At 42.0% G+C, this 27,411-nt stretch overlaps 1 protein-coding gene across 1 annotated transcript in view; it reads left to right on the top strand.

Moving 5' to 3' along the window:
- LOC124789411 (sialin-like) overlaps positions 1-27,411 on the top strand; it is an 87,218-nt gene that overhangs the window by 5,535 nt on the left and 54,272 nt on the right. Inside the window, exons 2-4 of the mRNA XM_047256755.1 lie at positions 17,142-17,353; positions 23,499-23,732; positions 25,627-25,711. Of these exons, the coding sequence (XP_047112711.1) occupies positions 17,142-17,353; positions 23,499-23,732; positions 25,627-25,711 (531 nt within the window). The remainder of the gene's footprint in view (positions 1-17,141; positions 17,354-23,498; positions 23,733-25,626; positions 25,712-27,411) is intronic.

Raw genomic sequence — 27,411 nt, 5'->3', positions numbered from 1 at the left:
CTGATTGAATGTCTTATTCTGATGGATGGCAAGTTCTGAACTGTGGTTGGAGGAGAGTTAAAGATGTGTATTTTGGCTTAGAAGATCGCTGACTAACTAAGGGAAGAAGATGAAAAATGTTGAAAAGTGGGATTTATAGTAGAATATTGAAAGTCTGTTTCGTTTTAATGGCTGGAAAAATACTGGGCTGTGATTGGAGAACAGCAAAATATGTGTATCTCGGCTTAAATAGGTCAAGGGGCACGGCTTAAGATGGAATTTAAAAATAACACGAAGTGTGGTGTATATGAATTTGCTGTTTCGTTTTAATATCTGGTAAAATACTGAGATGAGATTGGCAGTTTCGTTTTATTCGCTGATAAAATAGTAGGTTGTGGATGGAGGACAGGGATGAGGGAAGTGGCATGATGACATCATGCATTTAAGGTCAAAGGTCATTGAGCTGCCCCAGCATGTAATCAACCTTCAAGATCATTTTTGCCATCATGAATTCTAGGACAATGATTATGTCCAAAGTCGAACTGTATCCAGAAAGTAGTTAGCTATCCTACTTAAGTACTGACCAACATAATCCTTCTGTACAACACAACAACAACAGTGTAATAAGTTGATATGAAAGATTTTTATAATATTTTTGGAGACACAGTGTTATGGCATGGTTCTATCAGGATATTATTCCACACACGATAATTCAGACGTCAAAGTAATACACTATAAGTAAAAGATCATCACACCTGATAACAAAATAAAACAGTACGGGATACAGTATGGAAGGAGATGGTTTGAATCAGACATGTATAGGAGCAGATGGCATGAAGTGTGATACATTGATAAGAGCATTGCAAAACTGTTTTCAAGCATTTTGCAACTGCTACTGATAAGATGGATTCCTCAGGTTCAGTAAATGCTGCCATGGAATATTTCAGACTAGACATGACAAATAACTACAGTAATATAAATATGACCTTCACGAGAACAGTAGAACTAATGTCCACCATAAAAATCTTTAAAATCGAGAAATTCTAGTGGTTACGATAAAATATCGACAGAGTCAACTAAATAGTGTGCTTCTGGGTTCAGCAACATATTAAATTATCTGTGTAACCAGTCATTTATCAGTGGAATATTTCTTAAACGTTAGAAATGGAAAATATAATCGTCTTTTTGAAATATATGCCATCGAACAATAGTATATTGTCAAAATCCCAGATAGGATTTCTTAAAGTTACCAATATTGACAAGACTACCAACATATACAGGGAGAATATATTTATAAACTACAGGCTAGTGTTACATTTTGCGATCTGCCAGAGGCATCTGACTGTGTAAATCACAATATCGTTTTCATTAAACAAGAATGTTATACTGTAACAGGAAATTCTATGGAATGATTGAATTCCTATATGTTTGACGGGAAACAAAGGGTGTCAGTAGGAAAGAGGTCTCCTTCCACCTGCTTCCTGACACACACTCTGTCTTCCAGCTCATACCTGCTTTCTCTTCCATCTGCTTTCTCAGACCCTCTTCATTTTTCACCTGCTGACTGCCCCTCTCCAGTTTCTACATGTCTCTTACAGCTCTTGCTCCTCTTCATTCTTTCTGTCCATCTTCTGCTCACAACGATCTGCTCATATTCTGTTTCCTACTTGACCACCTCCTCACCTTTCACTCTACCCATCATCTCCTCCCCCACTCTCTATGCATCTCCTCCTGCTCCTGCTACCCTGTCTGTCTCTGCTACTCATCTTCTCTGCCCATTTCTCCTCCTCCTTTGTCTATTGCTTCCTTCCCTGTCTCTCTGACCACCTTATCCTCCCACCACTATCGTCCCATCTCTTTCTCCCTATTTTCTCTATCTCTCCATCTTCTCCATCTCTTTGTATATCTCCTGTGTCTTCTCTCTACAACCACATCTTCCTCTCTGACCATCTTATCCACTGAGCAAGGTGGCTCAGTGGTTAGCACACTGCATTCGTATTCAGGAGGACGACAGTTAAATCCCAAATACGGCCATCCTGATTTAGGTTTTCCTTGATATTCCTAAATCGCCTCAGGCAAATGGCTGACTTCCTTCCCCATCCTTCCCTAATCCGATGAGACTGATGACCCCACTGTTTAGTCTCCTCACCCAAATCATCCTCAGTCCCATCTTCTCCTCTCCCTCTCTCTGTCCATTGCCTCCTCCCCATCTCCATTTTACACCTTCCCATTACACTCCACACCTTCCCCCTTGCTCCTTCATCTTCCCCTCAACCCATTACTTTCTCTGCCAATCCCCTCCTCCTTCATCTCTCCCTGTTCATCACCTCCTCCACCTGTGTGCCCAACTTCCTTTCTCTTCTCTCTATTTGTCTATTTCCTCCTGTGAATCTCTCCCTATTATCTTGTCTTCCTCTCTCTCTATCCATCTCTTCCTCACTATCCATCTCCTCATCCCCTTTTTTCTATCCCTCCCCTCCTCCCAATTTATGTCCATTCCCTACAGTCCCTTCACTCCCTATCCAGATCCTTCCTACCCCCCTCTCCCTGTCCATTCCCTCCTGTATCTGCGTCAATGTTGCCTCAGCCATGCAAGTGTAGCCAGTGTGAAACAAGTCAATAAAGCTGGCTAATACTACTGCCACAACATGCCTTTTTTTGTCGTGTAGCCTATCCAACAGAGGCTTGAAAAATCGTTTTTTGCCTTTGACATGATGGCTGCTATGCAAATCAAGTTGATAAAGCAATCTGCTACTAGACCAATGCTATATGCCTGTCTTACAGGGTAGCTTAAAACAGTTCGTTATCCCTGGCGTGTAGGCTACCTACAAAACTGGTTGATAAAACAGACCAACATTATTCCCACACGTGTATCTGTGATGAAGGACAGCCTGTACAGCTGGGACAGGAAAAGCACAGTTTTGCCTACAACTGCACTCCTATTGGAGAAAGTAGATTACAAACCCCACAGTGCTGATACTCATAAAATTTCCCATGGCTTTGACTGTATATATTTCTTTTCGAATACAGTGTGCACATCTCTTGTTTCATCTCCTCCCTCCTCCCCCTCTCTGACCATCAGTTCTTCACCTCCTTGTCAGTCCACCTCTTCTGTCCTTCCTTTCAGTCTATATCCCAGCATAAGTGTCTCTTTTTTCCAATGATGTGTAGGCTGCCATTAAGGCTGATAAAGCAGGGTCATGCTAATACAACACAACATGCATGTTGTGACAGGCAGCCTACACTTTGGATGCTGGAAAACCGTTTCTTGCTCCTGACAAGTCGGTTGCCCTGCAAAGCAGGTCGATAAGGCAGGTTGATACTATTCCCAAACAACACACTTGATGTACACTGCAGCTATACAACAGTGGCTTAAAAACAAGCATGTCTGGATCCCCATAAATATTAGAGCTGGGGTGTTATAAACCTGCCATGTTGGTTCTTTCAGGGTAAGGAGTTTGTGTGTCAGATTTTGTGCACCTCCTGCCCAGGGATCCAGGCAGAGTTTTACACATACATACATAGTACTAGCACCTTCTTCACAACTTCACATGTGTATGTGTATGTCACATATAATACGCAGTTGCTGTGGTCCATCTCCTCCTCACCTCTCTCTGCTCATCAGATCTTTGCATCCCTATCTGTCAATTTCCTCGTCCACTTGTGAATAACTCAGCTCCACTTGTGTGATGGTGCTCGAGCCCAGCCATCCTCATGTCCCAAGCTCCAGCAACTGAAAAAAATCGATATTGGGACGAAATGCATACAGAACAGATGGTTTTTAAGGATACATTTATTTGTGATAGTACCAACTTATATAGACTACAACAGTAGGTGTACTATTCCTAGGTAACACGATGTATAAATTTCTGGATGAAATCACTCAGTTACATGCCACCTACAGCTGGACATGTGATAAAAAGGATGTCATAAAGTTGAAGCCACATACCTCCCTGCTTTGCCCCTGTGCTTTATTGTCATGGCGATCTTCAGTTGTGGGGTGATCTGCATTCTATGAGATGGTGCCAGGATGTCGTATGGAATTAGGAGTATGTGAGGTATGTATACTTATCACTGGCGATTCTACCTGTTGAGATAGTTGTTTCAGTCTCATTAAGTAACATCTTTGCATGCACAGTTGTGTTCGGCTGCACAGGTTTGGTGCATTCACGTTTCATAGTAACATAATCCATGTTCCAGTTTTCAGCATCAAATGGTGTGACATTGTGCGAGGTGATGTCAGTGACTACTGGAATTCCACCATGAATAATACCGAATTGTCATCATCGACCATGGTGTTGACAGACATGCATAGGTTACATCAGCAACTAGCATTCCCATGATTTCACTATGGATCATGGATATCATGTCGTTTCTGAGCGCAAGGACGTCCTTCGCATGCAACCAATCCTCTTTCAGATAATTGGAAAGTATATCGGAATACACCATGATAAGAGCTCAGTAGGTGTTGATATAACATTACATAGCTCAGATGACAGTATCATCCTTCCCTAAGGTAGCTAGGTAGACGCCCCTCACCAAATGCTAGCAGATGTGTGAAGATGTGTGCAGAGTTGTCTCATTAGTTCATTCTCATGCTTTTCTGTAATGATAGAGTGAGCACATGTGTCGACATTGGTGTGTATTTTAAGCAGACAACCATCACATCTGCAGGTCTACCCTGGCAGTCACAGGCAAGGTCTGGTGGAAGTCCACATATTTTAGTACCACTGTGCCACCCATGACAGTATTGTTACTATGGATGTCTTGCAGCTTTCTGTTGAGTGTCATGCCTGGCTATTTGTGTGCCACAGTGCACTCATCCCAGACTATTAACGAACACACATGTAGCACTTGAGTCTGCCCACAGGACTTGCTTATATTGTACGATGGGGTGTCATGGTGTGACATATTTAATGGTATACATAACGTGTAATGTGTTGTCATTCTTCCATGTAACGCCAATAGCAGATCTGGCGACGTGTCCTTACAATCATACTTCCACTGGTAGTATAGATACTAATAAGTTTTTTGCTGTAGCACGGAGTGTGTCTAGAAGGAACAGATCACCACGTTTAGTCCTATGCACCCCATTAGCTCGTTGCCACTCGTTGGTCACCATTCAGGAGAGGTCTACGTGAATCTACGTAGACTTAGTAGGTAGTCAACATCGTAACTTATTTTGCGATTGACCTCTGTGAGAGTGTGGTGCACTTGCTAGCTTTTAGGCTCCAGCAAACCATTATCTACTAATCGTTTGTTGCACATGCCTATACATAGATCCTCTATACCAGTTAATGCATGGTTCAACACGTAGTCACTCAATTGTACAACCGTTGTCAAAGATTCATAGTGACACATTGGAAGCAACTTTAACCTATTGAGTATAGATTGGGACGTCTATGGATTCATTGCAAGGGGGACGGACAGAAAGTCTCGTGAAGTACTTGCGAACACTTTTCAGAAAACTGTCTTGAGCATCTAGTTCAGCAGCCCATACACAGTGGAAATATCTTAGACCTTGCAGCTACAAACAGGCCATACCTTATCAACAGCTTCATAATAGAGATGGCAATTAGTGATCATGATGTCATTACAGCAACTAAGGGTAATAAAGTTAATAAATCAGTCAACAAGGCTAGAAGGATGTTCCTGATAGAGTGAGGATAAGCATTTCTTAGGATCTCAGACTATGAACTGACATCATTTGGTTCCATTAAGAGGACATTGTATGTCCTATACCGCCAATGTTAAATTGTCGAATTTTGTGACCCATTATGCCAAACTTTTTAAGACACCAACTTACAATTTTCCATAATTATTGAACGCACCTTCTAGATACACTGAACTAGAATTATTACTAAAATTGTATTGCGGGGCATGTTATCCTTTCTTTTCCAAACACTCAATTTTTTGACAGAATTCTGTAAATAAATGAACATAAAAACAAAACAACTCAGGATATATTAATTATTCTAGTTCTGTATGTGTTCAATCTCACACTTGGCATGCTGTGAAAATTTCATGTCTCTACCATCAGTAATTATCTAGAAAACAGGTTATTTATTGCAAAAAATGTAGTTCAGAGATATTGAGGTTTAAAACATTTTTACTACAAATTCTTATACAGACTTACATTTCTGCGTCTTTTATGCACTAGAATTGCCCTGGCCCATAGTCCATGTCTTCTTCAGTTCCACAACAGCCCATTTCTTGCCTCCTCCTTTGTTTTCTTGCTTCTTTTGTCATTTGCTGAGCAGCTAACTCTACTTCACGTACATGAAGCTCATGCAGTTCCCGCAGTCCTTTAGCTGTGTTCTGTCCAAATCTTACCCCTAACTTCTCCATAACCTTAAGTATTTCATAGTTTCCACTATTAAAAGTTATTACAGCATCAGACACTGTTAACTTTAGAGTCATAATGCCAACAAATACTTTTTAGGCACACGGTACCACACAACATTTTTGAAGCACTCATTCACATTCTGGGTCTTCCCATGTAAACACTTCTTTAGTCGCTCAGGATTTGCCAGATCTCTGTAAATAGGTTTGATTACCTTCATTACTGCCAAAGCAAGAGAGTTTTCGTGAGTAAATTCATGCAGGGTGAAAGGAAATTCAGCTTGCCTATATTGACACCCAGTGTTTGGTGGGGGTATGACATTTTCATCAGTTGATATTCGATGAAAGAAAGTGCTCCACACACCTCTTTTCATCTTCTCTAAACTGTCACAGTTATCTCTAATGGCCTTCCCATAATATTCCAGTAATTCATCAATTACCTTGTCCATTAGTTTTCCAGCACGTTTTATTGTCTTGCCAGCAGACAATTTTGTGTTACCTAGTTTGGTTTTTAGGTTATGCAGACGTGTTCCTGTCCTTTTATTGAGATGTCCTACACACTCAAGTTTTTGTATAGGAACATCATATGGCTTACTGTTTTGTACCGCAATGAAAGCCTTGCTCTCTCCATCATGTAAGTATTTCACATATCTGACATCCCTGTCCTTCTGCGAACGCTGGTAAATGTTAACTGTTCCTTTTACCTCCATTCCTCCACTTGTGCCATCATAATTTTTATACACTGCTGCTTATGAAGTAATCTGTTCTTCTGGTTCACTGTACAACCTTGGCAGTAGTAACTGAGAACTTCAAAATCCAAAACTTTTCCAGTGTCAGTACTTATTGCAGATGTTAAAACCATATTTAGAACTAAACCCACGCTTTTGCCAGTATCCATCCACTGCAATGCCGATGTCTGTGTCACCCTCATTTTGTTCAACAGCTTCTGATGTAGCACCAGCCATTGAATCTTCAGTTACAGAATTTACAGAGTTCCCAATGGCTGCTGCACATTTCGTATACCTGGCAGGTGGTTTTGGCAAATTCAACACAGTGCAGAGAACATTACGAGCCCTTGCACCTTTACCAATGCATCTAAGGCCATAGAACAGTCTGACATTAGTTTCATACAGTTCATTACCTGAACACTTTGATGAAGTATGAAATGCTTTTTCGTTTTTGCGCTTCTGAAATTTAATAATTAATTTAGGTGCAGCACCTATTCTGAATCCAACATCCTCATAAAGTTTAACTTCACCACCACAAAGACAGCAAGAGACAGTTTCAGAAAGAACTGGTGCAAGGATTTGCAGATAAATAATGACATTCTCCATAATATCATTACTTTTATCACTGTTATTCATTTCTAAAGTTACCTTCCTTTTCGATGAACCTGGGGAGTATGGTCACTTCAGAAACATTATTGCGGTTTCCTTCACTGCTATCACAAGTGTTTTCAAGTGCTTCAGAAGAAAATGCAGGTCCTACATATCTGTTAACCGCGTATTTGCGTTTCTTGAAGTTACTTTAACGCTTAGTCATTTTATTTACGTATAAAAAGCAACAGAAGTTAGCTTACTACAAAACTAGCCGATAATCACACAACTTTCAACGAAAACTAGTATCAGAAACAAAGGACTGATTTGTTTATTCGTAATGCCAACTTCTGAGACACAGCAGTGGGCACAAAATAAAGCAGTTCACAGCCTTCTAGACTCTGTAGTTCCCAAGCTACGACTGCTCAAATGTGGCAGTATATTCGTAGCTGCAAAATTTGACAGTCACTTGTCAACATTCAAAATATTATTTGAAGGTCTCACAATTGTCTGATTGTAATGTATTATATACCAAAATGTGCAGGAAAGTCCAAAGTACATTATAGAGTACAAAACAGAAAATGTAAAATTTCAGTGAATTTCACATACACTGTCCCCTTAAGATGAACATGAAAGAATTATGAAAAAGTTGACATAGACTGTAAATCGTGGTCTGAATAACTTTGTGCCCCAATTGGATTAAGGACAGAAAAGGCCACCATGGTTTAACAACAAAGTTCGGAAAATGCTGAGGAAGCAAGGCTGTTGCTCATGCAAACGACAACAGGCAAAGGGTTGTAGAGATACTTGCGTCTGTGAGAAGATCTACATGCGAAGCATAAAACAACTACCACTGTCATATCTAGCAAAAGACATGGCTGAGAACCCGAGAGAATTCTGCTTCTATGTAAAATAGGTATGTTACATTCAGTCACTCGTTGACTGGTCTGGTTTGGCAGTTGAAGATAACAAAACGAAAGCCCATGTTTCAAATTCTACATTTAAGAAACCGTTCATGCAGGAGAATCGTACAAACGACCATCGAACAGACATAGTAATAACCATCCCTGGTGGAAAGAAACAACTGATAGAGCTGAATACCCATAAGCCGTCAGGTCCGAATGGAATCCCAATTCGGTTTTAAAAAGAGTACTCTACGGCATTAGCCACTTACTTAGCTTGCATATAACGCGAAGCTCTCACCCATTGCAAACTCCCAAGCGCAGGTGACCCCTATACATAAGAAATGTAAGAAAAACAGACTAGCAGAATCTACAGACTAATATCCCTAACATCGGTTTGCAGCGCTATCCTTGAACATATTCTCATTTCGAATATAACAAATTTTCTTGAGACCGAAAAGCTTATGTTCACGAATCAGCTAGGTTTTAGAAGGCGTCAATCGTTTGAAAGTGAGCTGTCCTTTGCTCACATGATATACTGCGAACAGTTGATGAAAGGCAACAGGCAGATACCATATTTCTAGATTTCCGAAAAGCACTTGACATGGTGCCCCACAGCAGACTGTTTACGATGGTACGAACATATGTAATAGGTTCTCAGGCGTGGCTGGAAGACATCTTAAGTAACAGAACCCAGTATGTTGTCCTCGATGGCGAGTGTTCATCAGCGACAAGAGAGTTTTCAGGAGTGTCCCAGCGAAGTGTGACAGGATTGTTATTATTTTCTGTATGCAAAAATAATCTAGCAGACAGGGGGGGCAGCAATCTTTGACATTTTGCTGATAACGCTCTGGTGTAGGGTAAGATGTGGAAACAGAGAGACTGTAGAAGAACACAAGATGACTTAGACAAAATTTCTAGTTGGTGTGATGAACGAGAGCTAGCTTTAAATGTAGAAAGATGTAAGCGGATGTGGATGAGTAGGAACAAACCAGTAATGGTTCAAATGGCTCTGAGCAAAATGTGACTTAACTTCTGAGGTCATCAGTCGCCTAGAACTTAGAACTAATTAAACCTAACTAACCTAAGGACATCACACACATCTATGCCCGAGGCAGGATTCGAACCTGCGACCGTAGTGGTCGCTCAGTTCCAGACTGCAGCACCTAGAACCTTACGGCCACTCTGGCCGGCCAAACCAGTAATGTTTGGATACATAATTATCAGTGTTCTGCTTAACGCAATCACGTTGTTTAAATATCTAGGCGTAACGTTACAAAACGATATGAAATGAAACGTTCATGTGAGGATTTTGGTAGGGAAGGAGAATGGCCGACTTCGGTTTACTGGGAGAATTTTGGGAAAGTGTGGTTCATCTGTAAAGGAATCTGCATACAGCATGCCAGCGCGACCTGACCTTTTTCTGAGTACCGCTCGAGTGTTTGGGATCCGTACCAGTTCGGATTGAAGGAAGACGAAGCAATTCAGTGGCAGGCTGCTAGTTTTGTTACTGGTAGGTTCGAACAACCCGCAAATGTTGCGGAGGTGCTTTGGGGATCCAAATGGGAATCCATGAAGTGAAGGCGACTTTATTTTCGAGGAACACTACTCGGAAAGTTTAGACAACCGACAGCTAAAGCCGACTGCAGAACGATTCTACTGGTGCCATCATACATTTCACTTTAGTATAACGACGAAACGAGAAATTAGGGTTCATGCGGAGGCAATAGGGAATCGTTTTTCCCTCGCTGCACGAGGTGCATTCAAGTTCTAAGGCCTCCGATTTTTTTTCTCCAGACTGGAAAGAGATAGAAACATGCGCATTGTTTTAAAATGAGGCTGCGTTCATTGTCAATGCGTCCCAGAGATGGCAGCACCGTACGGCAGATGGAATTTTACCGCCAGCGGCGAGAATGAGAACTGTTTTAAATACTTAAAATGGCGACGTTTTTCTTACTTGAACAGTGTGCAATCATTCGTTTTCTGAATTTGCGTGGTGTGAAACCAATTGAAATTCATCGACAGTTGATGGAGACATGTGGTGATGGAGTTATGGATGTGTCAAAAGTTCGTTCGTGGGTGTGACAGTTTAATGAAGGCAGAGCATCGTGTGACAAGAAACTGAAACAACCTCGGGCTCGCACAAGCCGGTCTGACGACATGATCGAGAAAGTGGAGAGAATTGTTTTGGGGGATCGCCGAATGACTGTTGAACAGATCGCCTCCAGAGTTGGCATTTCTGTGGGTTCTGTGCACACAATCCTGCATGACGACCTGAAAATGCGAAAAGTGTCATCCAGGTGGGTCCACGAATGCTGACGGACGACCACATGGCTGCCCGTGTGGCATGTTGCCAAGCAATGATGACGCGCAACGACAGCATGAATGGGACTTTCTTTTCGTCGGTTGTGACAATGGATGAGACGTGGATGCCATTTTTCAATCCAGAAACAAAGCGCCAGTCAGCTCAATGGAAGCACACAGATTCACTGCCACCAAAAAAATTTCGGGTAACTGCCAGTGCTGAAAAAATGATGGTGTCCATGTTCTGGGACAGCGAGGGTGCAATCCTTACCCATTGCGTTCCAAAGGGCACTATGGTAACAGGTGCGTCCTACGAAAATGTTTTGAAGAACAAATTCCTTCCTGCACTGCAACAAAAAAATTCCGGGAAGGGCTGCGCGTGTGCTGTTTCACTAAGGCAATGCACCCGCACATCGAGCCAACGTTACGCAACAGTTTCTTCGTGATAACAACTTTGAAGTGATTCCTCATGCTCCCTACTCACCTGACCTGGCTCCTAGTGACTTTTGGCTTTTTCCAACAATGAAAGACACTCTCTGTGGCCGCACATTCACCAACCGTGCTGCTACTGCCTCAGCGATTTTCCAGTGGTCAAAACAGACTCCTAAAGAAGCCTCCGCCGCTGCCATGGAATCATGGCGTCAGCGTTGTGAAAAATGTGTACGTCTGCAGGGCGATTACGTCGAGAAGTAACGCCAGTTTCATCGATTTCGGGTGAGTAGTTAATTAGAAAAAAAATCGGAGGCCTTAGAACTTGAATGCACATCGTATTTTCGAGTGGGACACGATCGAAAATGACTAGTTATGGTTTAAGGTTCCCTCCGCCACACACAGTACGGTGGCTTGCGGAGTATGAATGTAGATGTTTATCCACAGATATCCTTCCTTCTTCTGCAAGTGCGTCTTTAAGATGTACTTAGTTCTCGAAATGCAAACGTCTTGGCTACTGGGGTATATACTGGAGACGTTCAGTCTCAACTTTTGCTTTTGTATCCATCAGAAATTGTTGCAATAATTGGCAACAGCTCAATAGACTGTTAGGAACGTCGCTGCGATTCATAAAGTGGTACGCACTGAATTCGATTGCGGTCGCCTTCTTTCGCCTGCTCTCACCAGACAACGGGTCAACATGCATGGAGCCGGAATAGTAGCCATCATCTTCATGGGTGAAAATGAGTGGCTATTGCAGACCGTCATATAATCAGTGCAGTGCAGATACGCGTGTAACACCCGTGTTGCTTCAGCGTAGAGTGATATCCCAGGCATTAGTGCCATCTGCGGGTATGACCACTGCAATCTCAGGCGACTGGGACGGATTCAAACTGCGTTCGTGCTCCACTGTCGCTCGTTTATCGGATCGTATAACTAATTTGCACTCATCACTCGGCGTACTTTCTAAGACAGATTATATTGTGCAATTAGTTTGTTGTGTGTATGTAGCATTTTTGTATTGTAATAATGATTTCGCAATGTGTCCTGGAATTGTTCTCCCATCATCTGTCTGCTTCGAGGACTGGGTTACCTAGGAAATACTGTGACACATTGTCTTGAAGTGGCAACATGGATCCTACCCAGTCATATATCTGCCCAGGGCTCTTCAAACTTGTGCCCACTGTGATACTGTTGTATCAAATGACATTTTCTGGAATGCTGCATTAAATTTTCATGCCATAACAAATATTTTGCCTGTAGCATTCCCCCTTGTGTCAGCGCATGTAGTTGAGTTTGTAGTGAGTCAGGTTGTGGCAACTTTAACCTGACCATTCCTATAATACATGCCAGGTGATTCGGCAGGAAATTATTTTGCCCCACAATATGAACATTATGCTAACGTTTCACCCACACAAACGACTGATCTGCGTATGTCTCACGAGTTATGTAATAATAGGCCAGCATGGAGAGGTGTGGATGTACCTCTGGCGTGTCTCACAGCGTAACGGTGTCTCATGTGTTCGTGAGTGGGAGACGTACTGACACAGTTACGGCAACGTGATCATTGGCACACTTGAATGCTCTGCGAATTGCTGCAGTTTCTCCTTGTTCTCGGAACTTTCCTGCACACATAACATCTTTCTGAGTTCTGCGCAGTGGCGCACTTGGCCTATTGGCATATGCTCCAATCTTGGTATGTTGCACTCATGTAAGTCATGTGTGGTGCAATCCTATTCAATACCTCCTCATTAGTTATATGATCTACCCATCTAATCTTCAGCATTCTTCTGTAGCACCACATTTCGAAAGCTTCTATTCTCTTCTTGTCCAAACTAGTTATTGTCCATGTTTCACTTCCATACATGGGTACACTCCATACAAATACTTTCAGAAACGACTTCCTGACACTTAAATCAATACTCGATGTTAGCAAATTTCTCTTCTTCAGAAGCGCTTTCCTTGCCATTGCCAGTCTTCATTTTATATCCTCCCTACTTCGACCATCATCAGTTATTTTGCTCCCCAAATAGCAAAACTCCTTTACTACTTTAAGTGTCTCATTTCCTAATCTTATTCCCTCAGCATCACCCGACTTAATTCGACTACATTCCATTATCCTCCTTTTGCTTTTGTTGATGTTCATCTTATATCCTCCTTTCATGACACTGTCCATTCTGTTCAACTGCTCTTCCAAGTCCTTTGCTGTTTCTGACAGAATTACGATGTCATCAGCGAACCTCAAAGTTTTTATTTCTTCTCCATGGATTTTAATACCTACTCCGAATTATTCTTTTGTTTCCTTTACTGCTTGCTCAATATACAGATTGAATAACATCGGGGATAGGTTACAACCTTGTCTCACTCCCTTCCCATCCACTGCTTCCCTTTCGTGTCCCTCGACTCTTATAACTGCCATCTAGTTTCTATACAAATTGTAAATAGACTTTCGCTCCCTGTATTTTACCCCTGCCACCTTCAGAATTTGAAAGAGAGTATTCCAGTCAACACTTTCAAAAGCTTTCTTTAAGTCTACAAACGCTAGAAACGTAGATTTGCCTTTCCTTACTCTAGCTTCTAAGATAAGTCGTAGGGTCAGTATGGCCTCATGTGTTCCAATATTTCTACGGGATCCAAACCGATCTTCCCTGAGGTCAGCTTCTGCCTGTTTTTCCATTCGTCTGTAAAGAATTCGCGTTAGTATTTTGCAGCTGTGACTTATTTAACATGTAGGTATAGCACATTTAATGACTACAGTGGTACAGAGCTATGCTAAGAGCCCTCCTCTTTTCCTTCTCCCCTTCCTTCCCCCATGTTACCATTCTATCCCCTCTTCTCTCTCTGTCCATCCGCCGGCCGAAGTGGCCATGCGGTTAAAGGCACTGCAGTCTGGAACCGCAAGACCGCTACGGTCGCAGGTTCGAATCCTGCCTCGGGCATGGATGTTTGTGATGTCCTTAGGTTAGTTAGGTTTAACTAGTTCTAAGTTCTAGGGGACTAATGACCTCAGCAGTTGAGTCCCATAGTACTCAGAGCCATTTGAACCATTTGAACCGATCAATACTAATGCCAGGCAGCCCAGAAGTCAGAGGCATGAAAACAGTTTTTATTGCTCCTGAAATGAAGGCTTTTCTGCAGAGCAGTTCCGTAAGGTAGGCTGATACTGCAATAGTACAACATTCCTGTTGTGCAGGGCAGTCTATACATCAGGAGCTGGCAAAACATTTCTTGCCATTGATGTAATAGCCAACATTCGGAACAGGCTGTTAAAACAGGCCAACACTCCTCCCACAAAACACGCCTATTGTACACGGTGTCCTTTATTGTAGAGGCTGAAGAAAACGTGTTTATCTGTATCTTTGCTCTTGTTGTAGCTAGGGCGTTGCGAACTGTACATTGCTGGTGAGCTGTGTGGCTCGATCAGTGATATTCTCGCCGCCAGTATGGGCCATCTTCCCAGTGGTGTGCACAAAGCACGCTGTGGCGCCACCTACTGGGCCGATCGGGGAGCGACGGATAAGCTCTAGCAAGTAACGAGGATTTTGCTTTGGGACGCCTAGCAGTAACGTCGTTTGGGAAGTCTGGCAGACAGTACAGGCCCTGTGCAAGGCAGCAGTAAGAGCACATCTAAAAGGGGCTGTTTACCCAGGTGACGGCGCAATAGCAAATATCGCCGGCGTGGAAGCAGTCATGTTTCTGGAAAGCCATTGGTGTATTTCACTTCCTGCATGTCCCCTGGCACCAAGATCTGCAGCGGCTGGCTTCGTTGAACAAGCAAGAGGGTAAGGGCCTTGCTTGTGCTGTTAATTGTGGCCGGAATCGACTACTGGATTGAGTGCTGTTGACTTCATTTTCTTGGCCGGCCATTTCTACTCCTACTGAGTTTGTCCTGAGATATGTTAATTGCAACTTGCTTAGTACACAAGGTTCTAGTGAGAGCTGTATGTGATGTGATGATTAACATTTACTAGGGACTGGAGTGCTGGTACATTCTGTTTGTAGATTGATACTGCCAGTGTTAACCACCACTGAAAACAGTTTGGCTGGTCCTTGTCTAAGTGCATCCTAGTTACTGTATTTATTTCACGCGACGGAGTTAAGGCGCCCAGTTGCTATAGATATACATGGATAAAATTTTCCCTGGATATATTTTGCTGCGAATTGCTATAACATTACTGTTATGTTTCTATCTGAAGTGATAGTGTGCCTGAGGGACACGTGTCTAATTCTAAATGAGTAGTTTTATAAATTCTTACAAGTTACTGAGAGGCCAATTGTTATTGTGTGTTTAAATAGTTTGAAACTGATTCTATTAATGAAAGTGCAAGAATTCCTTCAATGACGGTATGTGGATGTGGTAATTAATTCTGATTTAATCAAAAATTTCTTAACTTCTAAGGTCATCAGTCCCCTAGAACTTAGAACTACTTAAACCTAACTAACCTAAGGACATCACACACATCCATGCCCGAGGCAGGATTCGAACCTGCGATCGTAGTGGTCGCGCGGTTCCAGACTGTAGCGCCTAGAACCGCTCGGCCACGACGGCCGGCTTTTAAGTGGGCTGTCCGCAGCTCGTGGTCGTGCGGTAGCGTTCTCGCTTCCCGCGCCCGGGTTCGCGGGTTCGATTCCCGGCGGGGTCAGGGATTTTCTCTGCCTCGTGATGACTGGGTGTTGTGTGCTGTCCATAGGGTAGTTAGGTTTAAGTAGTTCTAAGTTCTAGGGGACTGATGACCATATGGCTCAGAGCCATTTGAACCATTTTTAAGTGTGGCTATTTGCTGTAAGTCGCCTTGTGTTTTGCGACGGGTGGGGGGGGGGGGGGGGGGAGGGTGGGAGGGGGGGAGCGATCTCAATATACCGTTAGCCTGCACTCTACTTACTTGCATTTGATTTCGTTTTATCAGGACTTTCGCTGTTTGTCTTGGTAGCGGGTGCGGGATCCCGGGATCCTGGGTTATGTAACATTGGTGTAACATTAACGTGAATTGGGTAGGGCAATACGCCTGAATTATTGGTTTCCTTAGTGTACAAACTGGCGATAGTGATAATGCTTTCTTTAATGGTTTTTTCGATTATTTTTAAGGTTAGCGTTAGTACGGTAATTATGAGTGGTTTTGCGTAGATAACCGTTGATATGTTGTCTCAACAAGATCCTTATAACATTTTTGGAACGCTACGGAACAGCTGGTGGCTCAGTACAGGCTGTTGGAGGTAAACATATTTACTGAATTAGCCGGTGACTGGTGAGGCAGCTGATGGAACTTATACTGGTCTTGACAAAACTGCTTTCGTATTGTTCGTTTTAATTATAGGCTCTTTTGAGACGTACTTATACATTTTTGAGCGACTTTTTTAGAGCTTCTACAGATAAAAGTCCTTGTCATGGTCTCTGCCTGAAAGGTGATACATCATGGCGCAGGTTTCTCAGCGAAGAAGTCACAGCAGAATCTCTTTCACCTAATTACAGCTTCTGGTGTTTACCGCTATACAAAAGGGAGGCTTGGTGAATGGGCAGTAGTATGGATAAGTGGAGCAGATAATCTGGTCTTGTTGTTTTTTAAAGACGACTTCATGTCCGAAAAACTTTATTTCTATATTTTTTATTTTTAGAAATTTTTGGACATAGTGTGTTTTTAAAGTGCATGTTTATGATTAACACAGGCAACCGGATGATGGGAGCTTGTCTCCAGAAACACCTTGCCGAGAATTACGTTTCTAACCTTAGTAATTATTGTCAGTGATTTCAGTTCTGCAGATGGCTATACGAAAGCCAAAGCGATGACAGAAGGTTGAAGGTACGCTGCAGAACAGTTCCTCACTCCAGTCAAATGAGACGATTCTAAAATCCGTACGGTATGTGCCGTAGGCTTCTGGAAGACGCGCTACACGATGCTGCTGCTGAACACTCTCGGCCTGGCCATCTGCAACACGACGCGCGTCAACATTTCCGTAGCCATCGTCGACATGGTGAACGGGACGGCGCTGCGGGAGAGAGGGGCCGTCGACGGTGGCGCCGTCTTCCACGACCCGGACGCCTGTCCAGGAGAGCAGGTGCTCGAGGGCCCCAGCGGACGCAAAGTGAGTCAACGCTCTTTCGGCCAAACGAGGACAGCAACGGACACTAATATTCATTGTTTTGCACTTAATTTGCGTACAATGTTTTCTCTTTGAAATGTACCATCTCTTCTGTCGTCTCGGGGCTTCCGAAGCGTCTGGCAGTTCTTTGTGTGGCCGCGTCCAGAGTACACGCATTCTTAGCATCATGCTGTGCGCGAGGTAATCACGCGACGTATTGCTCCCTAGAAGTCTTCCGAGATGTTTGCTTGTAGGCTCTGGTCACTTCTGCTCACTGCTACACATATACCAGGTGTAGAGGCATGAAACCGGAATTGCCCTATAGATGGTGCTAGCCGTCAGTGTGGGGCTCGTGAGACCGCGTCTGCAGGCCATCTGCTTCCTGCAACGGCTGACGCTCAATGTCAACACACAGTAACCCAAGTTCCATATACTCACATCTGTTTCCAACTCGTTATCATTTGAAGAAAACTGCTGCAGAACCGCATCGAATGCTTGTCGAAGCTTTCGGGGAACATGCTCTTGGAAAAACAGTGTTTCGAGTGGTTCAAAAAATTAAAAAAAATGGTGATTTTGTCGTGAGAAAGACGAGCCCAGGAAACCACAGAAAAAAGTTCTAAGACAACGAATCGCAGGCCTTATTGGATGAAGATGACACCCAAATTCAACAGGAAGCCGTTTCTCTTCGGTTGAAAGCTATGGGAAAGGTGGAGAAAGTGGAAAAATGGGATCCGCATGAACTGAATGAAAGACAGCAAGGAAATCGAAAGACCACTTGTGAAATACCGCTCGCCAAATACAAAAGAAAGTCGTTTCTCCTTCGAATAATGGCAGGTGATGAAAAATGGATATATTTTGAGAATCCTCAGCGTCGTAAATCATGGATGAATCCAGACAAACCATCGACATTTGCTGTAAGACCAATTCGCTTTGGAAAGAAGACATCTACCAATGAACAGTCTTACTTCAGTACTGTACATACAACGAAACTCAGAGCCGACGATGAAATTGTGTTGCTGGAACTACTGCTGTTGTTGAAGACGGTAGCATATGTGGATCCACGGCTAGTGATAGGAACGGGCAAAATGCTCTGCGTTTGGTGGGATCAGAAGGGTGTCATCTATTACGAACTGCTAAAACGTGGTGAAACCGTCAACACTGATTGCTACCAACAGTAAATGATCAATTTACATCGAGCATTCCATGAAAAACCACCGGAATATGGAAAAAGGCAACACAGTCATGTCGCTCCATGATAACGTCCCATCACACACAGCAAAACGGAGCAGGGAAACGATCGAGGCGTTCAACTCGGAAATGCTAGGGCACGCGGCTTATTCTCCACACTTGGCTTCATCCCATTATCATCTGTTTGCTTCACTGGAACTCTCTCTCTCACTCTCTGAGCAAAGTTTTAATTCGTATTAAAATGTACGAAAATGGATCGCTGACTGGTTCAGTTCGCCGCGAGGGATTAGCCGAGCGGTCTAGGGCGCTGCAAATTATGGACTGCGCGGCTGGTCCCGGAGGAGGTTCGAGTCCTCCCTCGGGCACGGGTATGTGTGTTTGTCCTTAGGATAATTTAGGTCTAGTAGTGTGTAAGCTTAGGGACTGATGACCTTAGCAGTTAAGTCCCATAAGATTTCACACACATTTGGACATTTTTGGTTCAGTTCAAAAGAAGAACTGTTTTTTGCTGTGGCATTCACAGCCTGCCGGAGAGGTGGGAGAAATTTATAAATAGCAGTGGAGATTATTTTGAATAAAATATTGTTTATCACTTTCAGAATACAGACGTGTAATTATTGCAACGAAATTCCGGTTTCAAACTGCTACACATGGTACTCTCACACTGCAGCTCTGCTCAAGCGCATTGGCAGGTGTCTGCGACCGCACTGGTGCTGCACTTGTGCCTTGTCTCGCGTAGCGCTCTCTCTGCAGCATTCAAAAATGGCAACTCGGAGCGTCCAGTAGAAGTCAGGAGCGGCACAGTTTGTAGATCTTCGCACATTTCTCGATTACCATTTCGTACATAGTTATTAGTTTCGGCAGTTTGACTTGAAGTAAAAAAGTTGTTTTATGATATTGCTTGTGCAATTTATTTACTAACTGGAAGGGTTTGTGCAATCTTAAAATGGAAAAGCTGGAAGAAAGAGACATTTTCCCTGTGCCATGTGGAGCTAGATTTACAAATAACTCCAAGAAGACGCACTTTGACAGCAGGAAGAATGCGGTTGAAGAAAGCACAGGAAATCCATAATCGACAATGTCTATAAATATTTAAAAATCTTGCAGACCACGCTAGTGAAGTGTTTGCATCTACATACTCACTCCTTAGGAGAAACTTGCAGAAGTAGACATAATGAACAGCGATGATATCAAGAAATGTAGTGATATGTTACCGAAAAAACGACCACTGTAAGAAAAAACCTCACTAATGTACGGGCTATTTTTGCTGCAAATTATGGCGTTGGTTTAAGAACTATTCAAGGAGTGTGTCGTGAGGAAAAACGACCAACATCCGATTCTCCCACGAAAATACATTAAACAGCACCGTTCTTTAACTAAACTGAGCGACTTTGATAAAATCGTCATCAGGCAGGAAGTTTAGGAATTTTACGACATGGTGAGTACACAACATTAGACAAATTGAGAACAATTTAATTAAAGAAATAAATTTTTCAAGTTCTGATAGATCTGTGGGACGCTCATTAAACAATTTAAGATTTAAATACAACCTTCCTTCAAAATGATGATAGTCAATTTCTACTCGAATGCAACGACATAGTGACCTCCAGAATTAAATTTTTGTGAAGGTTAATTCGCTGCGTACTTCAGGTGACATGCGACCTATATTCTATTTGGATGAAACTTGGTTACTCAGAATGATTTACTAAAGTACATCTGGCAGAATTCTAGCCAAAGCAGGGCACTTAAGGTACCTGTTGGGCGAGGCTGATTGTTGTGCCTGTCGGGTGAATGTAGACTGCTTTCATTAAAGAGAGTAAATTAGTTTGCAGATGTAGCAAAACAAACACGTCAGATGATTATCAGTCAGAAATGAACACATCTAACTTTCAAAATTGTTTTAAGACCGTTTTTTTTTTATTTATCCGTAGTCATGAAGCGAAAGGCTGACGTAGCCACCTCGCTAACCGTGAAAAATTTTGCCTTGTCAGCTGCAGATACAAGAGCTGAGATAATGGAGAAGGTTAGTTTAAACTAAGAAGAATCGTTATGAGATGGATGTACTGACAAGTGAAATGGGCTACCGCCTTATCATTACCAGGACAACACTATTGAGCTCATTTCCGCCCAGGTCCATAGAGAAGTAGCCGCGGAAAACAACGTGTTCATAACCGCAGATGATGAGCACTTACCTCACGAGGCCTTCAAAAACGTTACAATCGAACAATGGCACAAATCTGTTCAGCATGCAGAAAATATACCGAAGGAAGATTTGGAGAAAGAAGATAGCAGCAGGAAAGAAGAACATGAATAAGAAAAATACGATGGGTAGGATGATACAACCGAAGGCAGTTGAGATGGGACCTCTGAGACATTTTAAACTTTTCTCTCAATTTACTGAGCAGTCATAAGTTCAACAATTAGTAAGTAATAATTTAATAAAATAACTAATTGTAAACAAATCGTTTTTTTAGTGTTTTGTATCCATTCGCAACCAGATCCCATTTATGTCAGATTGGATTCCGTAGGGAACTGGTGTGCTGATCGACTGCACAATGATTTGAAAAACAAGATAGGCAATTTAGAGGGATTTGCTTACCCAACAATGTTAGCTACAACATAAATTACAAAACAACGACCTTTCGTTTTTGTATTCCACAGTAGTGGTGATGTACCACTCCATACGCAGTCTGAATTGTTGCTAGATCAAAAAATGGTTCAAATGGCTCTGAGCACTATGGGACTTAACATCTGAGGTCATCAGTCTCCTAGAACTTAGAACTACTTAAACCTAACTAAGGACATCACACATATCCATGCCCGAGGCAGGATTCGAACCTGCGTAGATGTAGATGTAGATGCGACCGTAGCAGTCGTGCGGTTCCAGACTGAAGCGCCTAGAGCCGCTCGCCCACAACGGCCGGCTATTGCTAGATCATCGAAAGGTCTTCGGTCAAGGTTACCGTCCTGAGACATTTGTCCTTCAAGGCCACAGGTCTAGGTCCTCCTGAGGCAAGGCGTCTATAGTTTTCTGCACGTCAGTCACTTATCTTGATCACTTTTGTTAATGATCTGTCACAATATGTTGCCCAGATAGTGTAATTAATGACATATACGTAATTTTCATCACCATTGTTAAAGACATGTGACTGTGTCACCATTATTAATTACCTATTACTTTTATCGTCATCATTTAATATCAATTATAACGCTTTATTACCCAGAAATAATTGTTTTCCCCCACCAATCCAACTATCAGCTGACTCATCATTTGTATTCTGTATGCCATTGTGACAGGATGTGCATGTGATCTGCATACCTACACATCTGATATGTGCCTCAGCCTTTTGGGAAACTTCGTACTTGCAATTTACAGCAGAGTATTGTGCCCAGTCATATTTCTGAAAACGCCCCGTCGTGTAGTTTTCCTTCATCTTTATTTACAGTTTTGTTACAATTTTCCAAAAAATGCACACTTTTCGAGATCATAAATATGCAACTTTAAATGTTTAACAAAACCACAGCGCGTTATTTACACAAGTTACACTCTTAAACAACTCATAGCGACTACGGTCTTGGAAATTAGTCCTTAACGTCGGTTGGATGTGTATTAAACTATTACTTTTTGTTAGTCTGTTATGCCTGGTTTGATGCGGCTCGCTACAAATTCCTCTCCTATGCCACCCTGTTCAGCTCAGAGTAGCACTTTCAACCTACGTCCTCAATTGTTTGCTCGATGAATTCCAATATTTGTCTTTCTCTACAGTTTTTACCCCCTACAGCTGCCTCTAGTACCACGAAAGCTCTTCTCTGATGACTTAACCGATTTCTACCATTTATTCCATTCTTCTTGTCATTGCTTTCCATATACTCCTTTCCTCTCCGATTCTGCCCAGAACTTCCTCATTCCTTACCTTATCAGTCCACCTATTTTTCAACATTCGTCCGTAGCACCAGGTCTCAAATGCTTCGATTATCTTCTTTTCCAGTTTCCCCCCATTTCGAGTTTCACTACCATACTATGATGCGCTCCAAACGTACATTCGCAGAAATTTCTTCCTGAAATTAAGTCCTATGTTGGCCAAGAATGCGCTTTTTGCCAGTGCTAGTCTACTTTCGATGTCCTCCTTGCTCCGTCCGTCATGGGCTATTTTACTGTCTAGTTAGTAGAATTATTTAACTTCATCTACTTCGTTACCATCAATCCTGATGTTAAGTTCTTCGCCGAACTCATTTCTGCCACTTCTCATTACTTTTGGTTTTCTTCGATTTAATCTCAATCCATATTCTGTACTCAGTAGACTGCTCATTCCATTCTGCAGATCTTGTAATTCTTCTTCAATTTCACTGAGAATAGCAATGTCACCAACGAATCTTTTCACTGATATACTTTCACCTTGAATTTTAATTGCACTCTTGAACCTTTCTTCTACTTCCCTCATTGCTTCTTCGATGTATAGATTGGATAGTAGGGGCGAAAGACTACATCCCTATCTTGTACCCTTTTAATCTGAGCACTTCGTTCTTGATCTTCCTCTCTTATTATTCACTCTTGGCTCTTGTGCATGTTGTATGTTACCCGCCTCTCCCTGTAGCTTATCCCAGTTTTCCTCAAAATTTCTAACATCTAGCACCATTTCATATTGTCAAACGCTTTTTCCAGATCGACAAATCTTATGAAAGTGCCTTGATTTTTCTGTAATCTCGCTTGCATTATCAACCGCAATGGTGCCCTTTGCTAACGCCAAACTGATCGTCACCTAACACGTCCTCAACTTCCCTTTACATTCTTTGTGCATTATTCTTGTCAGCAACTTTGAACTGTTAAGCTGATTGTGCGGCAGTTCTTGCACTTGCGGGCTCTTGGAATCTTGGGTATTGTGCAGATGATGTTTTCCGATAGTAGCGTTCTCATTTCTGGTACTAAATAAACAGGTCAAATCTCGTATCCTAATTGCAGGATGGGGAATTCATCTGGGACACGCAGATGCAAGGAGAGATCCTGGCCGGCTTCTACTACGGATACACGCTTGGTCACATTCCAGGCGGTGTGCTCGCTGACCGTTTCGGTGGTAAGGTCGTCTTGCTATTCAGCGTTCTTGTCTCATCTCTGCTGGCGATTCTGACACCACTGTCTGCTTGGGCTGGCTACTACGCGCTGTTTATTAACAGATTCTGCCAGGGACTCGCTCAGGTACTTTTACTTCTTCCATCTTCATAGTTAATTATTTGATGAATGCTTAATGTGCTAATAACGTCACTGATTAGCGTATTGAAATAATTTATTGGTATGCACTGGTGCACAATTTCATAACTGAACTAACATAAACATGTCGTCAGACAAATATCACCATGATATAACTTCTAGTTAAACTTAAAATTACATCTTCTAATGTTAGCGATGATACAAAAACAGCTTGCATCTTCTGAGAATAATCTAGCGTCTAGACAGAACATTCTTAGGTAAAGGCACCAAATTATAGGGGCACGAGAGGTGTTCAATATATTTCCCAGACATCGTGTGTCACACTTTTGCAATCACGAACTACAGAACGCCGACTCCTGTAACACACACTTTTTCAGTTGTCAAGGTATTTTTAATCATCAATACGCCGAGACAAAGATAGATCACATTAAAAACTACAATACATATTCTGCATTCAATTGCCTTACAATTCTGGCGCAACACACAAGCCCTTCCGGAAGACAAGCTAGAGTTATCCGTTGTATTTATCTCACAAATAGTAACGACCTGTGGCTTTAGGCCACCGTGCGTTCTACATGTCCTTGTATTCTCGAGCATAAGTGCATAAAATGTTTGAGTCCAACAGATATCCATTCAATGAAAGCTGTATCTCATTTTACTGGCTTTACTACTGACGGCCGTACCTCGTTAAATACACTCCCAAAATATAGACAATATTTTTCCAATTGTTTATCGAGTACGCTTCACGAGTAGCTGGATCACCAGGGATAGGAGAAGCTTGAAGTAAAAGATGTCATGCAACAGTGCACGTATGAATATGGAATATAACTTATTCAGTATGAGAAGTCGTACTTGTATGATTAAGCTTTGGGAGAGTTTTGTCATGACCCCTTGCACTGTGCTGCGGTGTGTGCCCCCTTTTTCTTTTTAACTGAGGAACGATCCTCGGCTGTTTTTGTTTCCAGTCCAGCGCACAATGCAGTAACGGTTATTGGTGGTATAGATTACACCCTTCGATTTTATTCCTTGGCTCCCTTACCCATACATTTAACTTTTTTCTATTGCTGCGACTGTAGCTATACATTACGTTCTGTCAGTCCCCTCCATACACTTTACCACTAGTTTGGTGCAACAAAGGCACTCCTCAGTTTCAGTCTTTTTTGATATATTAAAAAAGGTCAGAATTGCAGAAAAAGCGGAATATATTTAATTTGATGACAATTTTTATTTCACGTTTGTAAAATGTTTTTTTTAGGCGATGAAAAGTAATGAAAAAAATATACTCCTCTTCAGATCACCGAAGTTGAGCAACGTAGGCCGCGGTCAGTACTTGGGTGATTAACCGCCTGGGTACGGCACCTGTTGCTGCTTACTTACTTTTACATCGTGGCAAAAGGGACTAGGGATGGTGGCGTAAAGTCCCTGATAAACCGTCTATGCTTCAATGTCTTAGATTAAAATCCAAACTTTTCTACAGCGTCTCGTGAAATGAGGGCTTGTGGCACTGTTGATAGTGAGACCTGCGTCGGATGAGGATGTTAATCTCGATGACCCCTTTGGTGCTATTCGACAGGAGTAAACCACTAGCACTGGGTTTCACCCTCTCTCTCTTCTATCATCATCATGAAAAACATGACACCACACTATACACACATATTACAATCACCTACACTTACCAGTACACTTAAACACAAAACCTTCACAATTTTAGAATAATAGAAATTAAACTTTCAAATTAGGCAGCTGAATCTGCCACTGGGAATCTCCCAGCCAGAAAATCCATACAGCGTAACTTACAGCTTAATTGCTCAACTGAAAGTGAACTTATTTATTTTTATCCGTCTCTAGGATCAAACATAAAGAAAGTCTTTTTTATTTCAAGGGTGGCACAATACCAGCTATTCAGACGACTGTTTGCACGTGGGCACCTGACCACGAAAGGAGCCTATTTTCCCTTATTTTCCTAGGTAAGCATCAACAAATTTTGTTTTAACTTCCTTTCAGTAAATAGTAGACCATGTTAAGGTATGGGTCATTTATGGTGTACGTTCTCGTTAGGACTGTCGGATACTTGACACATGTTTTTTCTCACATGGTATCTCACGAAGAGTGAAATTCGAGAAGACTTCACATAGCAATGGCTATTTCATCAATCTCTTAAAGATTTTCACACAAATGAAGAAATCTTGAAACTTAGTAATATTTGATGAACATTAGCTCTACATAATCACATAGTTCCATTTTTGAAAGACAACTGTTCGATAGTTATGTTTTATCTTTGACAAGGATTACCTCTGCCGATCACGTGTAAACTTCTGTCTCGGCCCTTTTTCATGGTATTCCCGTCGATCTCCGACATCCAACTCGTCAGTCGAAACCAGGGGTGCCTCTGAAAACGTCCAGTGCAGCTCCGGACAAAACGTCAGGAACATGACAACCACCATACAACCTGGGACATTGACTGTCAACATTCAGAGGATGTTATCCAGCTCGTTCACGTGTTTTGTTGTTGTGGTCTTCAGTCCTAAGACTGGTTTGATGCAGTTCTCAACGTTAAACTGTCTGGTACAAGTCACTTCACCACTGCATACAGCACCCTATATCTATCTGAACATACTTGTTGCAGACAATCCTTGGTCTTCTTCAACAATGTTTCCTACCACGATCACCACACACACACACACGTATTTCCCTCTATTAACAAATTAACAAGACTACACTCCAATTACTTTCAGAAAAAATTTCAAAATCCTGAAATTTATATCGTAAAATATTACCAGTCTGCATTTTGTGTCCATTCCCTTCTGCCTTCGTCAGCCTTTTCTTTTCTTTTCTTTTCTTTATTCTCAAATATCGAAATTCATCTGCAACTTTCAGTGTCTCATTTCCCATAGCATCACCTAGTTTAGTTCGTCTATACTCTATTATTACTGTTTTATATTTGTTGATGTTCTACCCTCTTTTAGATAGAGCGTTAATACCTTTCCACAGATGTTCCAAGTCCTTAGCTGTCTCCAAGAGATTTATGGTATCATCGGTAAAACTCTTTTTTTTCTTCTCCCTCAACTTTAATTCGTTTTCTAAATTACTCCACAGTTCGTTTTATTGCTTGCTTAATATGCGTACTGAATAACACTGGGGATAGACAAAAAAACTCTCGCTTTCTTCCCGTCCGTTTCATTTCGTCCACTTTTAAGCTGTAGTGTGGTTTCTGTAGAAGCTGTAGATACGAGTAAACCTCCACTTTCTGCATCGTACCCGTATTATCGTGGGAATTTTAAAGAATGTATTCGAGTCAAGATTGTCAAAAGCTTTAACTAAATCTATTATTGCTATTAATGTATGGTGACTTCTTTTTCAGTTTAACTCCTAAGATAGGCCACAGGGTAAGTGCTGCCTCGTGTGTTCCTACATTTCTCCGGTACCCAAATTGATCTTAACGCAAGCCGTCTTCTAGTAATCGCTCCACTCTTCTGTACATAATTCACGTTAGTACTTTGCAACCATGACTTATTAAACTGATAGTTCGGTAATACGAAAATCTTATCTTCCATCTCAACAACATCCACTTCATCCTCCCTTTCCAAAACATGGCTTTAAGTTTGATTTTTACAGTTCTTCTTCACACAGGTGGTCGGACACAGTCTGAAAAGCTTGTAAGGGTGTT

Source organism: Schistocerca piceifrons, chromosome 3 (assembly GCF_021461385.2).
Source record: "Schistocerca piceifrons isolate TAMUIC-IGC-003096 chromosome 3, iqSchPice1.1, whole genome shotgun sequence".
Taxonomy (NCBI): Eukaryota; Metazoa; Arthropoda; class Insecta; order Orthoptera; family Acrididae; genus Schistocerca; species Schistocerca piceifrons.
This window is presented reverse-complemented; position numbering and strand designations above follow the sequence as displayed.